At 38.2% G+C, this 18426-nt stretch overlaps 1 protein-coding gene across 1 annotated transcript in view; it reads left to right on the top strand.

Moving 5' to 3' along the window:
• The window catches only part of ADK (adenosine kinase), a 479816-nt gene that overhangs the window by 438144 nt on the left and 23246 nt on the right, over positions 1 to 18426 (top strand). The window contains 1 exon segment of the mRNA XM_047760818.1: positions 10914 to 11000. Within this exon segment, the coding sequence (XP_047616774.1) occupies positions 10914 to 11000 (87 nt within the window).

An 18426-nucleotide genomic window follows, 5' to 3' on the forward strand; every position in this document is an offset into this window, starting at 1 on the left:
CAGCTTATCAGAAAATACGTGTTTGCTTGCTTAGAAGTCTTTTAAATTCTGTCAGTCAATCACCAAGTATTTATTGAGTACCTAATAAAATGGGCTTTCTGCTAGATTTTAGTAATTATCTCCGTTTCTTCCCACTAAATGTATAAACATATCATCAAGAAGATTTCCCATTGTGGGTCAACTGGTTAAGATTCCAACTAGTATCTGTGAGGATACAGGTTCAATCCCTGGCTTTGCTCAGTGGGTTAAAGGATCTGGCGTTGCTTCAAGTTGCAGTGTAGGTCACAGATTCGGCTCAGAGCTAGTGTTGCTGTGGCTTAGGCCATCAGCTGCAGCTCTGTTTCAACCCCTAGCCTGGAAACTTCCATATGCTATAGGTTATGGTCCTAAAAATAAATAAATATATATGTGTGTGTGTGTGTGTACACACTTGTTTTGATCTACTTTTAAGTACAAGAGAGAATGGCAGATGACTCAATAAAGAAAAGGATTCTATTTAAATTGGATGAAATGGTTGTTCACTGGTGTTTATCACTGTACTCCAAGTAGTCAAGTGATCTGTGAATCTAACTTAAGTTTATTGAATAATAAATAGTACTCATAACTTTTATCAGTGTTTGTCAGGGCACCCACTGAAATTGACTCCATACTTTGGGGAATTTTAATTTTACTGTGTCGTATAAACTGTTTAATTTTTTTTCTTTCCACATAAACCTCTGACATTACCTTAAGGCATTATCATCCCTAGAAGACTGCAGTAAACTTCAGTGATATTTCAGCAGTGCTTTCTTGCTCTAAGATTTCTTCTAATCCTTAAAGAGAAAAAAGAACCATTGGTCTCTTACTATCTGATGCAGCATTTACTTTGTAAACTAAATAATACTTGCCGTTGCCACCATCAACAATTCAAACCGAAATCTTTTACCGATAGAAAGCCCGGGATTGGAAGTAGAAGCATCAGTAGCCTCTTCTTTAATAATAGAGAACAGCTTTGTACATGCATATCCATTTTGAAAATCTTTACTGTTCAACTGTTACAAAATCTCTATTTTCCATTATCACTTTTTTTTTCTTTTTTTACTTTTTAGGGCCACACCCTCAGCATGTGAAGGTTCCCAGGCTAGGGGCCAAATCAGAGCTACAGCTGCCGGCCTACACTACAGCCACAGCAATGAGGGATCTGAGCCATGTCTGTGACCTACACCACAGCTCACGGAAACGCCGGATCCTTAACCCACTGAGTGGGGCCAGGGGTCAAACCCACAACCTCATGGTTCCTAGCCGGATTCGTTTCTGCTGCGCCACAATGGGAACTCCCTTTTATTTTTATTTATTTATTTATTTTTTCAGGATCTCCTTGTAAATCTATTCTAAGTTGTGTCTGATAAGCCCAAGCTCCCGATCCCTCCCACTCCCTCCCCCTCCCATCCTTTTATTTTTTTTTAAATGGTAGCAACATTGCTCAAAAGGCAACTTTGGAATTACATTTTATTTCCTCTCTCTCATTCTTTTTCTCATTCTCTCATTCTCATTTTTTTTCTTTTCTTTTTACTGCTGCACCTGAGGCATATGGAAGTTCCCAGGCTAGGGGTCGAATTGGAACTGCAGCTGCTGACTACACAGCAGCCACAGCAACGTCAGATCCCAGCCACGTCTGCAATGTACACCACAGCTTGCAGCAATGCCAGATCTTTAACCCACCGAATGAGGCCAGGGATCAAACCCACATCCTCATGGATACTAGTTGGGTATTTAACCCACTGCGCCACAGCAGGAATTCCTCTTCTCTTTCATTCTTTTTGTCTCAAAGTCCTGTTTTGCCATAGACCTTAGGCAGCTGACAACCTCTGTGAGCCTTAGTATCTTTATAAAGTCAGATCAGTAACACCTAACTTAGGGACTGCACTGAGAATACGTGAGATAAAGTATATAAAGCACTTGGTGCAGTACCTGGCTCACGGTAAGCATTAGAATGTCACTTTCATACTCAAAAAAAACGTAGCTACATCCCACTGTAGCTCATATATCAAGTCAAACATCTGTTTGGCATTTAGAGTCTCCCTAGAGATGGTTGGACCCCACCCACCTTGCATTATTTCTTGCCTTACCTAACATATAAACTTCCTTCTTCCTCTATGTCTTCTAAGGTAAATATATACCTTTCTTTTCCTCTCCTTTTGTCACTCCACATCAAAACTTGGGTTTAAATTCAGTCTTCTCTATGAAACCATCTCCAATTAATCACACCCACATTGTTTCCTACTTTGAATTCCTGTTGCAGTTGTAAGTGTTGCATATAATATTTTACAAATTCTTTCACATATGCTAGATTTCTCTTTCCATCTAGATCCTAAGTTCCTTGAAAGGACAGAGGATATCTTAATAATTCTCCCATATCCTCCTCCAAAGGATCTAGCAGGGAATGAAGAGCTCATGGCAAGTGTTCAGCAAATACTTGTTGCTTGATCAAAGAACATAAAGCTCCTAAGAACACCTTATAAAATTGTATAGGGCTTTATATTTGACAGGGCACTTTTATATGTTAATGATTAATTTGTATAATATTAACAGTAAATACTAAGGCAAGTATACCTCTCATTTTCTTTTCTTTTCTTTTTTTTTTCTTCATTTGGCATTTTAGGGCCACACTCGTGGTATACGAAGTTCCCAGGCTAGAAGTCGAATCCAAGCTACAACTGCTGGAATACCCCACAGCGACAGCAATGCCAGATCTGAGCCTTGTCTGCAACCTACACCACAGCTCACAGCAACTTCAGATCCTTAACCCACTAAGTGGGGCCAGGAGTCAAACCCTCATCCTCATGCATACTAGTTGGATTAGTTTCCACTGAGCCACGATGGGAACTCCTGATTCTCATTTTCTGAGTGATAATACAGAGTTTAAGCTGCATTATGACTCATATAAGTTCTCTCGATAAGTAGCATCTTTGACTCCATTCCCAACCCCACTATTCTGTCTATTCTCTAAGGCTGCCGAATAATCTCTTTTAGAAACAAGATCATATCACTCCTCTCTTTAAAACCTTCCAATAGTTTCCCTTTTTACTACATAGAATGAAATTCTACCAGCCCTTTCCTCACCACACACACACACACACACACACACACACACACACACACAGAGTTAATCTCCACACACTCACTATACTCTAGATACAATGGCCTTCTTAACCTTAAACAGGCTTAGCTCACCAAGTTTGTTGCAAGCCCAGGGCCTCTGCACCTGTATATTCTACCCTTGAATCTTCCCATGGTTGGTTCCTTCTTGCTGTTGAAGTCTCAGTTCAAACATCATCTTCTCAGTGAGGAAGTAACAGCCACCTAAATTAACTCTTCTCCCCAGTCATACTTCATCACATCTTTCTGTTTTATTTCCATTGAAGCATCTATTATTATCTCAAATTATCTTCATTTTTTTTGTTGTTGTTGTTAGTTACATCTTATTTATCCTCACTAGACTATAGGTCCTATGAGAGCAGGTGTTTTTTTTGTCCTAGTCACATCTGTATTCCCTGTCTCTAACAGAGGTCCTGACACACAATAGCTCTTTTTTTATTTTTATTTTTTACATGTTCTAAAATCTTTTTTTGATGATTTTTGTTTTTTCCATTATGACTGGTTTACAGTATTTTGTCAATTTCTACTGTACAGCAAAGTGACCCAGTCACACACACACACACATTATCCTCCATCATGTTCCATCATAAGTGACTAGACATAATTCCTAGTGCTCTACAGCAGGATCTCATTGCTTATCCACTCCACATGCAATAGTTTACATCTTTTAACCCCAGCCTCCTAGTCCATCCGACTCCCTCCCCCTCCCCATTGGCAAGCCAAAACCAGATTCAAACCATGGGTCTTTTGAGTCCTAATCCAGTGTACTTGCCATCATTTCATTTATCCAGCCTTTTATGAAAGCACTTATACCTCTGGAACCATAAAAAGAATTGATGCTCACAGAATTCTCTTGTGGTGCAGCAGGTTAAGGATCTGGTGTTGTCAGCACAGCGACTCAGGTCACTGCTATGGCTTGGTTTCAATACCTGGCCCAAGAACTTTCACATGTTGCAGGCACAGCCCCCCCGCCCCCCGAAAAAAGAATCGATGTTCAGAACCATGACATTAACATGTCCTGTAAAATTCTCTTTTATCAAAGAAAATTTTCATTCAGCTCAATAGACTAAACTAATTAAAGCAGGGATGTCATGGTATGTTATTATATTAGTACATTTAGAAAGATTTCCAACTAAAAAGACTTTCTGCTTTTTCTTTAGTTAACCAGAAAATTAAATTAACCCAGAACTCTTCATTCCTCCAGAAGTCCTTGTTAATTAGGATTGTTCTATAAATCTCTATTATTAACAGAATTTGTCATCTGTTTCATTATCCTGTTTATTAGGGCAGTCTGAGCAGGGTGTCTTTGCTCATATCCTGGTATGTGTGTCTTGGTGAAAAAAAAGCATTTCCTGGATTCTCATTTTTTTCCCCCCTATTCCTTGACACAGGCGTCTTTCAGGCTGTTTGTATAGCAACTTAAATTCCTTGTGTCAATTCCCTATATAAATTAGGAATGATACTATTTTCTTAGCTATTAAGTAAAATAATTAAATTTAAGTTCTACTTAACATAAAAGCATCAGTGCTTTTGAAACACTGTGCTTTGAACACTGTTTTTAATAACAAAAGATTGTAAATAACCTGAAAGTCCATCAGTAAAGGACTGCTTAAGTAAATTATAGTATGTACATATAATGGACTGTTACGCAGCAATGAAAAATAATGATGACATTCTCTGTTTACCAACATAGATCTCCAAGTGAAAAAAAACATGATCCAGAGCAGCTTGCATTATGTGATACTTTCTTTGTTTAAAATAAAGAGGGGAAAAAATCAAGAGTTCCCGTCGTGGCTCAGTGGTTAACGAATCCGACTAGGAACCATGAGGTTACTGGTTCGATCCCTGGCCTTGCTCAGTGGGTTAGGGATCCGGCATTGCCATGAGCTGTGGTGTAGGTCGAAGACGTGGCTCAGATCCCGTGTTACTGTGGCTGTGGTGTAGGCCGGTGGCTACAGCTCTGATTAGACTCCTAGCCTGAGAACCTTCATATGCCACAGGAGTGACCCTAGAAAAGACCAAAAAAAAAAAACCAAAGAGGGGAAAAATCAATGTGTTTTGCCGGTATGTGAATAGAGAAATTGTGGAAGGATATACAGGAAATCAATAACAGTGATAACCAGTTTGGAAAGCAGTAGGACTAGGAACTGGATGAAATGGGAGGGGTAAGAGGAGAGGAGTTTTGTTTAAAATACCATACCTTTTCAAATATTTATATTTTTGTGCTATAGGTATGCATTACCTATAGTAAAAACCAAAAGTTACATTGAAAGAAAAACAAAACAAGCACAGCTGAAAGCAATATGTGGTTCTAGAAGACATCCTATACTAGATGAAAAAAAATTGCTATACAAGACATTAGGACAATTAACAAAATTAGAATACAGAATATAGATTAAATAACAATATTAAGTTTTTAAATTTATCAACATGTCTTAGTTATCTAAAGGAATATATTTGTTCTTAGGAAATACACACTGAATTACTAAGGAGTAAAGGATATGGTATCTGCAACTTATACTCAAATTATATATATATATATATGGACTGATAAATTGTGGCAATTCTATTTAATCTGGGGAAGTGTTATAAGCATAGGAGTTCTCTGTATTTTTATTCAGACTTTTCTCCTAGTTTAAAATTATCCCCCCAAAAAAGATTAATAAAAAACAAGCAAAATTAAAACATTGTAAATCAACTATACTCCAATAAAATTTTTAAATTTGAAAAAAGCTAAGCAAACAAAAACATTAATACCCTGGAAATTACCATATTATAAGGAATCACCAAGGTGCAGGAGCCATTTTTAATCTTAGGAGTTCTGGTTTTTACCAACCGTACTTGTCACATTCTGGTGAAGTTTTTGCCAGCACTTCTGACGCTCATCAGAGGCAGTGGCAGAGGTGGTGACTGCAGTCTACTCCAGGCTGCAAAACACCCGCCCATCTCCCTCTCATCCTGCTTTGTATCTTCTTCAGTTGTATCTTTGGTACAATTATGAGGTGACATCAAAAAAATATAGCAAAACATGACATTTTAATATACCTTGGACAAAATTTCCTCAGGATATTACCTTTCATGAGGTTGTGTGTAGACAGTGCTAAAATACATAGTTAATTTGGTAGCAGTGAGGATACAGGATACATTTAAATACATTCACTCTAATTGTTTGGCATTGAGTGACTGAATTTTGTATTAATTTTCAGTAGATGTTGTGGCATTTGTATGAACTAACCACCTCTATTATAATTGACTCAGCATTACAGTTGATTCTAGCCAGATGGGCCTCTTAAGGGATTGTGTAGTAAGGCTTATGTCGCAGTAAAGTGAAGAGTAAATTATCTGTTTGTACAAACTATCCAGAGAATGATTGATTTTTATTATTTTGTATTTTAAGTAAGTTGAATTGCATTGGTCTGGCTAAAGATACCCTGAGGATCTTATCTATTAAGTAACACTAAACAAATCTGGTGTCAACTGAATTGTTAGTGTTTGTTTCCTGTCTGCTTGGGGAAACTCATGATTCTCTGCTGTTTTAGAAATCTAGAAAATGGTGGGAGTTCCCATCATGGCTCAGCAGAAATGAATCTGACTACATCCATGAGGATGCAGGTTTGATCCCTGGCCTTACTCAGTGGGTTAAGGATCCAGCATTGTTGTGAGCTGTGGTGCAGGTTGCAGATACGGCTCAGATCTGGTGTTGAAATAGCTGTGGTGTAGGCCAGCAGCTACAGCTCCAATATGACCCCTAGCCTGGGAACCTCCCCTATGCCATGGGTACAGCCCTAAAAAAAGCAGGGACCGAACCCGCAACCTCATGGTTCCTAATCGGATTCGTTAACCGCTGCGCCATGACGGGAACTCCCAAAAAGCTATTTTTACTTCTTATTCCTACAGCTACTCCAGGTCTATTTCACACCTAAGAAGACTAGTCATGTGAGTGTCTTGAGCCTCACTGGCCAAATAATGCCATGTCTATCACTGTGTCTTAAGATTCAGTGAGGTATTTTATGTACATACATTGTCTAGAAGGTGATGGAATAGGTCGTGCTCATTAATACAATTTACTTAGTTGTGTGAGGTGTTTTTTTTTAAATAGCTCTGTAAACCACCTTAGATCATTTTATTTCAAAAAATAAGAATGTACCAAAAATATAACTGAACTTAAATATTATTGTACATTGTTTAATCCCTTTTCAGTGATTTAGAACTCCATTCAAGATCTGACAAATTTTCAGCGTTATTACTTTGAAAGGAATTTTCATAATATAGCTCTCTAGATGCAGAAAATAATAGAGTCTGGATTATGTCTGTACCGATCAATGATAGCTCTTTTACATTCTTAGTATTCTTACATATGTATTTGTATTAATAAGTATGAGTTGAAATACTTCTACTTTATGTTTAAGGAAATTGAATCTTATATGACACGTAAGGATAAAGCATTTCAAAGGTCTGCACATAAATCCAGAAAAAAGTGTAGGAAAAGTGCATTCATTTAGAATTTTTACTAATTTAGATCAAAAGTCATGATTCTTAGGAATAAAGTTCAGATAATCTCTTTCATTGTGAATTAGGTCTTACTCATCAATAAAGGTTTAGCCAACCAAAAATCAATAACTTTTTTAAACAAAGAACTCAAGGAATTATATCTAATTGTGACTTACTTCCCATTTATAAGTAATTATTTTCAAATCTATAATCCAGTAATTAATTCTTATATTACCTAAAATGTTTTATAGACATATTATTGCATAATGTAACCCTATTATAAATGGTAATGGTGTCATTGACTTGGCTCATTTTACTTGTTTAGTGCCTGTTTGTTCTTAGTTTATAGTTGTTAATTCCCTTTATAGTATGACTTGTACTTGGAAGCAATAAAATCAAATTTCTTTATAAATATTTATGGCGCAGCCCTTTCCCTAAACCAGACTGTAGCCCTTTCCTAATTATTTCTAATAAAATCTGCTTACATCTTTTTTTTTTTCTTTTTGGCCTATGTAGCAGTATGTTCTGTATACTCCTTAGAAAATTTAATCCTGGATATTTACGCCTTAACTTCCAATCAATCAAAATCTTGTCAGCTTCATGTAGATCTGGTGTTAAAGTGTGGAAAGTTAGTACCTAGAATTTAAACAGGTGCTTTTAATGTAGAGTCTTCTCAGCATTCATAGACGTGATCAAAAGGGATCACTAAGTGAATGAGTCCTCTTGAATATCAGTTTTTCCAGGAGGAGCTGTTTTTTTCATTATCATATCTATGTTTATCTCTTGTTGAAGGTATCCATTCGTAGCAGGTAGCAAAAGGCAGACAGAACACGCTTTTTGAAATTTTTTGGTTCTTTTTATTTAGACCTTAAGGTTTTCAAGATCTCCTTTTCTCTCCTTGGTCTTAGGTACGATTGAAGTTTACAAGTCTTTGGCTACATCTGTCCCCATAAAGAATGAAAATTTGTAGTTTCACAAGTTCGAGACACCAATAAAAAGCACAATCCAGTCTTTTACAAATGTCCTCTAGGCCAGATTTCATCACAAATACCGTAGTCCACCTTATCAGCAGGGGATATATTCTAAAACCTCCAGTGGATGCTTGAAACTATGGATAGTACCAGACCCTATATATACTATGATTTTTTTCCTATCCATAAAAACCGATGATAAAGCTTAATTTATAAATTAAGTAACAAGTAACAGGGACCGATAATAAAATATAACAATTATAATAAAAGTTATGTGAATGTGAGCTCTCTCTCTCTCAGATTCTCTTACTGCACTGTACTCACTCTTCTTGTGGTAACAGGAGATGATACAATGCCTATGTGATGAAGCTTCTTTGGGGTGTCTTCTTCCAGAAGAGCCCAGTTCCTTTTTTTTTTCTTTTTTTTCTTTTTTTTCTTTTTGTCTTTTCTAGGGCCGCACCCTCGGCATGTGGAGGTTTCCAGGCTAGGGGTCTAATCGGAGCTGTAGCTACCGGCCTACACCACAGGCACAGCAACACAGGATCCGAGCCGCATCTGCAACCTACACCACAGCTCACAGCAATGCCGGATCTTTAACCCACTGAGCAAGGCCAGGGATTGAACCCGCAACCTCATGGCTCCTAGTCAGATTCGTTAACCCCTAAGCCACGACAGGAACTCCCCAGAAGAGCCCAGTTTCATCACCACTGAAGACCTTTTTTGGATGATATCCCTGTTCCTTAATCAGCTCCTTCAGCACTCCCAGAAATGCAGCAGCAGCTTCTTCATTGGCACATTCGGCCTTTCCAATAATTTTTATGTTTTTCTGTCCAAATCTCTTCCTAAATCTGTGTAATCATCCTTTACTTGCAGTAAATGGCTTGGTGTCACTCGTTTTAGAGGATCCCTTGCTGAAGTGTTCCTGTAGGCTCAGTGCTTTCTGGCATAGCATGTTGCTGTCAGTAGGAACACATTTTATGGTCATGTCCTCCACCCCAAAACTTAATGCTTTTTCCATCTTAACTAAGCACTTACCATGCACCGTGACCATAACTTTTGCAGTTTGAAGTGTGACATCAAATCTAGCACACATTTCTTTTTCCTCCTTCACAATTTGATGGGTAGAGGATTCATTCTTACTGTAGATCTTAGTAACCTCAGCATAGGATTTTTTTTTTCTTTCCTCATTAAGTCAGGAACTTTCACCTTTTCACTTTTTTACAGCTTCTCTTTGGCAGACCTGAATTGCCAGCATCACTACTCTTGCACTTTGGGGCCATTATTAAGTAAAATAAAGGTGTATTGAACACAAGTACTGCAGTACAGTGACAGTCCATCTGATAACGAGGCAGCTCCTAGTGACTTACAGGCGGCATATATCAGACAAAGAGATGATTCATGTCTGGGGCAGGATAGAGTGGGATGGTACTCAGAATGGTGTGGAACTTAAAACTTGTGAATTTTTTATTTCTGGAATTTTCCATGTAGTATTTTAGGACTTCAGTCGACTGCGGATAACTGAAGCTGCAAAAAGCAAAAGGGTGGATGGGGGGACTACTGTAATGCCATTCCACTGCCATGTGCCAAGTTTAAAGTCCTATATTAGGTTACTCTGTAGTCAAAACAACCAAGCCCTGGTCCAGATTGCTATAAGACAAGAGCTTGTTGCACTGTCCCTTTTGTTCTGCCTATACATTCAGTGGTAGCATTCCCTTTTGTTATTTGACAGATAGTTTGGAAGAAGCAATGACTCCTTTATGAAAACTAACCAGGTTAGGTTATCTGTAGTAAGCCAACTGATATCAGTAATCTTTGACATTGGCATCAAGTATGATAACAGAAGTGTTGTTTTATTTTTATTGTGCTATTGTGCGATTTCCTAAAAATGCCCAAGACTCATTATTTGAATTTTTAAAAACATATAGCTCTTCAACTGTATCTAAGATTTCACTGCTAAGACTGTAGCCAGGCCTGATACTTTATTAGAGACCCATGAGTTTGTGCTTACAAACACTTCCTTTAGCTCATAGTTTACTGTCCAAAAAGGCACTGCTGCTGCCATTTACAGTCGTTCCTCAAAAATGTGAACTACCTAAATATAACTCTAACAAAACACACACAGCATTTGCTGAGAAGTACCCAAGAAGCATTCTTGCAGATGACTTTTCACTTTGGTGAAAAGTACGGAATATGGACCTCATGTTCCATCTCTTTCTTTGAAGGATGTTGGAGCTTTCAAACTTGACTGGGTGAATTTGTATATTGAGTGTTACAAAGAGAAGTCAGTCTGCCTTTCTTTGGCTCTAATTGCAGAAAGTGAAGTCACTGCTTTTGCTGTCTTGGATCAAGACCAGAAGGAAATTGTTGATACCAATGGAGCTGGAGATGCATTTGTTGGAGGTACAGACTCATTTATTTCATACTTACTTATAAGTTAAACACTTCCTTTAACCCTTCTCTGCCACATAGCCAAGATTTATGAATTTAATAACTCTAATTTCTTCTTTTAAATAATTAACTCCTAATATTCTTTCCATATGCTACTATCATTGCGAGTGTTATGAGAGTATATTACTAGGAAAATATGTATTTTTGGCTTAAAGATAATTTAATATTATGCTATATCCCAGTCATTTTCACAAGATTAATTGTGTCTGTCAGAATATTGCATAAACAAGCTGCATCAAGTACAGTACATAGTATATTCATAGCCCTTCAGGCTTAAATGTTAACACATTGTTGTTCTTTAAAACGAGTTGTGAATATTAAATAGTATGCTAATAACTGAGGATGATGTTTTTGCATTATATCTTTAGTTAAAACATCTGTTTCTAATACAATAGTTGGTTGTTTATCAGGAAGGGTTAAATTTTTGTCTAGTTCAGGCTCAGTAAGAACTGGCACAGTTTATAGAAACTAAACCATTTTGGAAGGAGTAGTCTTTTTCTATAAGATCAAGACAATTGGAAGATTCTTGGCTTGATGACTGAGACTGATCTAAAATCTAATTCATTGTAATGATCGTTGTACAACTACAAATGTAACAAAATCATTGAGTAATTAAAAAATAAATAAAATCTGATTCAAAAGGTCTTTTCATATGTCTAAACTCTTCTAGCTAAGTGTAGTTAAGCTAGGTTAAGATCTCCAGAAAGCTTCAGATTCCTGAATGATAAGCCCAGAAAAGTCTCTCCTGATCTTTCTTTCTCATGACATCAAGCAAAACAAGGGGAGAAAGGCAAATGGAGCTGGCAGTTGTCCTCCTTTCCTTGGAAAATAAAGAGTTCTAGCTGTGGCACAGTGGGTTAATGATCTGGCTTGTCTCTATGGAGGTACAGGTTCAATCCCCGGCCTGGCACAGTTGGTTAAGGATCCAGTGTTGCTGCAGCTGTGGCTCAGATTCGATCCCTGGCCCAAGAACTTCCATATGCTGTGGATGCAGCTGAAAAAAGAAAATGGGGGGGGGAAAAAAAGACTGTGTGTTCATTTTAACTTAGCATTGTTTAAAATATCTATATTCTTTAATTTTAATGTTCTGTTTCACCAGCATTAATTTTTCATGTTTCCTTCTTTGAAACTTTTCATGCCTAGCTGTTAACATTAGACTGCCCTATGCCCTACTTTTTGGAAAAAGTACATACGACAGATAACATTCTTCTTAACTCTCCTGCATATGTCTTTTATTTCTTTACTCTGAAAGGCTCTATCATTGATTAAATTAGAGCGTTTTACAGCTGTTTTTCCTATTTCATACTGCTTCAGAACTATAAAAACAGGTAGACTAAAAATACCTTATCCAGAATTGGGCCAAATTCTTTCATATATTAAGGAAACAGTATTGACTACCTGGTTAGAAATTGGTTACACCAGGAATCTTAGTATAGAAACTTATCACCTGTGTATATATTACTTAAGCATTTTAAAATATTTAAAACATTTAAAACAGTAAGTCTTCTTTTTCTTTGATATTTAGTTGGGTACATCCTGAGGCCTTCATAGATATGATGGCGACCTAATTAGCCACTGCTTCTGGCCCTGAGGCCCAGGGCTTCCTAGCCTTGCAACACCGGATCCCTTTATAGACCCTAACTACCGTAATGCTTCCAGTACTAGGTAGGAATATATAGACTTGAGGGGAGAGAGAAGTCATTCTTAGGATACTGAAGCAGGCCTACCCATTTGTATTATGGTTAGAGCAATAAATGAATTACATCATCAAAGCACTTGGGTCCTTTGGATTTTTTCAGTCTCTTTTTTTAATCTCACCCTACTTACCTAGCCTCATTACATACTTATTGTTGAGGTACAGGTAGGTGAGCAAAAAGGAAAGAATGTGGAACAGATGTCTGCAAACTTTTTTTTCTGAAGGGTCAGGTAGCAAATATTTTGGGCTTTGCAAGCCATATACAGGCTGTATTGCATACTCTTCTTGTTTTGTTTGCTTCCTTGTTTTTTGTTTTGTTTTGTTTACACTACTCTAAAAATGTGAAAACCTTTCTTAGTTCTGCAGCTATACAAAAGCAAGTCACAGGATAGATTTGGCTCTCAGACTGTAGTTTGCCAACCCCTTGTGTAACACATTGGCAGCTTCCTCACTTCATTCACTTTCATCATACCCAGGATTTCCCTGTTGACATCAATGTAGAGAAAGTGGAAGGCGGCTGAAACTAGGCAGAACTTTACTGGCTAAATACCTCAACTAGGTAGCCATTTTCTCACTTTAACCCTTCTCTGATTGGTTCCCAGGATAATCAGATCCTGAAAGATTGAGTCATGCAATGAGACGAATACTTAATGTCATTTTAACAAGGAAACTGGAGTTCCCATTGTGACTCAGTGGGTTACGAACCTGACTAGTATTCATGAGGATGCAGGTTCCATTCCTGGCCTCACTCAGTGGGTTAAGGATCTGGCGTTGCCATGAGCTGTGGTGTGGGTCGCAGACGTGGCTCGGATCTGGCCTTGTTGTGTTGTAGGCATAGGCCGGCAGCTGACCTCCAATTTGACCCCTAGCCTGGGAACTGCCATATGCCACAGATGTGGCCCTAAAAAGCAAAATTAAAAAAAAGGAATTCTTATGTTGGCAAGCTCAGCACATTCTATGTAAGTCAAGCTATATAGGAATAGCAATAGGTAGCATTTATGTAGCACCTACTAGCCACTCAGTCAGTTTCTTTGGCGCTTTACGTACATTGACTCCATTAATTTTCATAAATTGAGGTAGGTTATTTTCAACACCATTTTACTGATGAAAATACTGAGACACAGGGGGGTTAGGTAACTTGCCTCAAATCTTGTAGGTAGAAAGTTACAGAGCCAGAATTCAAACCGAAGCCATCTGGTTTGAGTCACTGTTTTTACTGAACTGTACTGCTTCTCTAAACTTTTAGGGAAGTCTCATAATTAGGACTCAGAACCACAGACCACCCTTACAAACAAAGGCTTGTTTTGCCAAAGAGAATCTTCCTGTTGTCTGAATAGGTGACTTCATTTATTGAACAGGAGCTTTTGTTATCTGATAGGATTCTGAGGATTCCAAGGTAAGATTGTTGCAGAAAAGAAACAGAAGGTGAAAGGGAAGAGAATCGAAGGACTGTAATCCCCAATGAGTTTGAACTGGGAGCTTTTTGCTAAGCAGTAGAATTGATTGCACTACAGAGCCACAGAAAGCCAGATCATAAACTTGCTTGGTCAGCATGGAATCCCAATACAGGGACTTATATGAATCACCTGTTTAATAGCACCAGGCTGATACATCCATCTTACAATAGAGATGGTCTTGTTATTTGGAAATACTAAAAAATCCATTAGTTAAAACCCCCTACTCCTATCTCTACACTAGGGAAAGCCTTTCTACTGGGATTGAAAACTCCAGCTCTCTTCTACCTTGAATGGAGAAGCAATGGCAACGTTTACATTTGCTCTGTAGTTTTTTTCTTTGCTTTATTGCCTAATTAACATATCTCCTTTCTGATTGACACATTCTATCTTTAGATGGTGAATATATTCCTCCTATTACTTTGAAGTTTTGCTGGCCTAAAAGCATTTCTTGCTTTTGTGACTGCATCACTGTATTCCAGTCCCAATTTCACATTCTTGGATAAACCATGACTTCACCTACCATGTGCTAAATAAAACTACACATCCCAGCACCAGAGTGCCGTGTGTTCTTATTAGCCACATAAGAGATAGAGAACCCCAAATGTTCATAAATTAAATTCATAGTTCCATTTCAAGGGTTTAGTGACAGTGACCAATCCCTCTTACCTCTACAAGCAGACTTTGTTCTCCTTGGACATTTAAGCACTTTCTAATATCTGCCCTTTATTTGTCACTAGCCAGACCTGATGGGAAAACCCTTTTCACATTCTCCCTCAAAAGCCCAAGTGCTACGATTGTACCCTTGGAAATGGAGACAATTCTATAATCTCTAAGTATGATTTCCTAATTTCCCAGGTCAGTAGAAAATCTCTTCCTGTTGTCCTGCTGTGCTTTGTCACAGCAGGTCTGCCTTTTCATTTGGAACCCTCTTTGTCACTGCCATAGTAACAAATGGAAACATTGAGAACATTTTGTGACAGGCACTGTCATTGTTCCCAGTGAAATCTCTTCCCTGGTGCCTTCCCAGTAAATGAAACTGAGAAGAAAAATCATAACAAATAACATGAAAGGGGACCTAATCAATATGTTCCCAGTGGGCTGTCAATACTGGCCTGTGTTAATATGATTTAGTCATATGTTTTATGACAGCTGTAAGGATACGGACTAGACCTACAACTCATCTTTAGACTAAAAGTGAGTACACCTTTCATAGATTTATACCCAGGCACATATATGTATAACTCTCAAATAAAAGACTAGAGACCTCACCCAAGAACCAACATCTTTAGGATTAAAAAAGCTTCATTAAATGTGGTTAAGAGGCATATATAGCTCAGAACAGTTAATTTTGGATGACAGTAAAGGAACTGTGCTGCCTCTAATACTTTTTATTTTCAAATTTTTCATGACAGCCTTAGAAGGGAAAATGGTCATTACCTACAATATGCAGATGACTTTTAAAGCCACTTAGCAATCACAATGTAAATAATTATCCTACTTCCCATCTAATAAAAAAAGAGCATTAATTTCCCTTTTGAATTCATGCTCAGAAAAGGTTTTTAATTTTAACAAAAGATTTAAGTTTCCAGAACCAGGATACTACTTCCTTTTCATGTAGCACCTGTCTATACTTCTGAGGGCCATAGAAAATATCTAAATTATCTTTATGTTTTCTATTCTCACTTTGCTGTTTGTTCCCAAACATTTGTAGTTCACTCTCCCATTCATCTTAACTGCTGCTTCATTGTGCTGTGCAAAGAAGTGGTGCAGAGTTCCTGTGACTTTTTTTTTTCCCCCTCCACCACTGCTTCCTTTGCTGTCCAGTTCAAAAGACTAAAAAATAAGTCAGTCAGTGTTGAATGTATCATTTCTCATACTTCTTCACTCAAAACCCCAAACCTTTATATGACCCAGTGTTTGCAGGAGACTTACTTGTAGATGGGAATGAAGATGGTCACTGCGCACTCCTGCCCAACCCACAGCAACAACAATCCCTTTCCCTGTCTCTTAGCTCTAGCAGGCCATCTTTGGTGTTTTAGTTCTTAAGCAGCAGTTCTCCTTAAAACCATCAGATGAGGGAGTCCTCTGGTGGCCTAGCAGATTGAGGCTCCTGCGTTCTTACCACTGTTGCCTGGTTGCTGCTGTGTGGCATAGGTTTGATCCTTGGCCCAGGAACTTCTACATACTGCCTGTGTGGCAAAAAAAAAAAGAGAGAGAGAACCTGAAATAAATATTGCAATGCTCATTTAAAAAAAAAAAATCCAAAACACCAAATGAAGTATGGAATTGACTTGATTGTTAGGAATATGAAATATACCGCAGACAGCAACTCAAGTTCACACAGAGGGAAGGGGAAGAGAGAGTCACTCCTTGCACAGTCTTGGAATTCTTCATGACATGCTACTCTGATGTTTCACATCCAGAGATTTCAATAAGCTGACATTGGACTAGGACCAAATTTCAAGAACCTTGCCTAAGATTATTAAAGCCTTTGTTGGTTTAAAGAGGTAAACATGATCCTCTCACTATGACCAACAAAGAGAAGAAATAGCTTTCATTCACATGGAATACAGGATTACTTTAGGGTGAAGTGTGGAATTTCTCACAAATATGAATGTTCCTCTAAGATCTAGTATCCTGAACAATCTCCATGTAGAAGCAGTCGTCAGTACATAATGGAATTCAAAGGACTTTGTCTTCTAGAGATTTGGATAAAATAAAGCTCTCAGACCCGAAAACTTAAATATGAACCTTGTATTTCCTATATTTGAAGATTATTAAGACTTGTTTATTCTGAGAAAACAATGGTGGTATTTATAAGATTTTATTTAGTAGTAGAAGGCCAGAAAAAATGTTATAAGTAAAACTTCCGAAGTTAATTTTCTTAGAATTTTGAGAAGTTCCTGTCGTGGCGCAGTGGTTAACGAATCCGACTAGGAACCATGAGGTTGCGGGTTCGGTCCCTGCCCTTGTTCAGTGGGTTAACGATCCGGCATTGCCGTGAGCTGTGGTGTAGGTTGCAGACGCGGCTCGGATCCCGAGTTGCTGTGGCTCTGGCGTAGGCCGGTGGCTACAGCTCCGATTGGACCCCTAGCCTGGGAACCTCCATATGCCTCGGAAGCGGCCCAAGAAATAGCAAAAAGACCAAAAAAAAAAAAAAAAGATTTTGATATGACCCAAATACATATGTTTCACTTTCCTGGCCTATGATGTTTGTGAGTCCATTGGAACTAGTTTGAATCCAATAGCAGTTCCCAGCTGCTGTTACATGGATTTGGTCAATTTTACCTACCTAATCTGTCTGTCACATACAACCTGTATCAGTTAGGTTTTGCTGCATAACATACCACCCTCAAAACTTAGTGACTTAAAGCAACAACCATTTTTTTAGCTCCACAATCTCTCGATTGGCACCTGGGCCTAGACTCAAGTAGACAGTTCCTCTGGTCTCAGAAGTTCTAGGGAGTTCCCGTCGTGGCACAGTGGTTAACGAATCCGACTAGGAACCATGAGGTTGCGGGTTCGGTCCCTGGCCTTGCTCAGTTAACGATCCAGCGTTGCCGTGAGCTGTGGTGTAGGTTGCAGATGAGGCTCGGATCCAGCGTTGCTGTGTCTCTGGCATAGGCTGTTGGCTACAGCTCTGATTCGACCCCTAGCCCAGGAACCTCCATATGCCATGGGAGAGGCCCAAAGAAACAGCAAAAAGACAAAAAAAAAAAAAAGAAGTTCGAGATGTTAAGTAATTTGCCCAAGGTTACAATGGACAAACTCAAAGTTTGACCCCAAAGTTCTTACCTCTAATCATCTTGTTATACTCTAGTCCATTAGTATATCATCTTGTCTTCCCCTTCAAGTGAGGATAAATAGCCAAAGTGATTTTCTAAAAACTAGTCTATAAAATGGTGCCAGTCTATGACCTAACAGAGAAAAGATGGTAGGAGCAACACAGTAAGTTTTCAAAAAGCTAAATATATTCAGTTTAAAATCTTGTCTTAGCAATGTTTGAGTTTGTTACAATTTGCCTTTATTGGCTCTGTAATTAATATAATCAAAATAATAAAATCACATGTTGATAGTACTGATACATAGCTTGGCCAACCTTGGGACCTAGCAAATATCTTAGCCATGGTGAATAAGTCATTAGAAACAATTTTCCAAACTATATGAAAATTTGTATGTAGTGTAACCTCTGATGTTATATGGCTGTTTACTAGCAACAGAGGTT

Source organism: Phacochoerus africanus, chromosome 15 (genome assembly GCF_016906955.1).
Source record: "Phacochoerus africanus isolate WHEZ1 chromosome 15, ROS_Pafr_v1, whole genome shotgun sequence".
Taxonomy (NCBI): domain Eukaryota; kingdom Metazoa; phylum Chordata; class Mammalia; order Artiodactyla; family Suidae; genus Phacochoerus; species Phacochoerus africanus.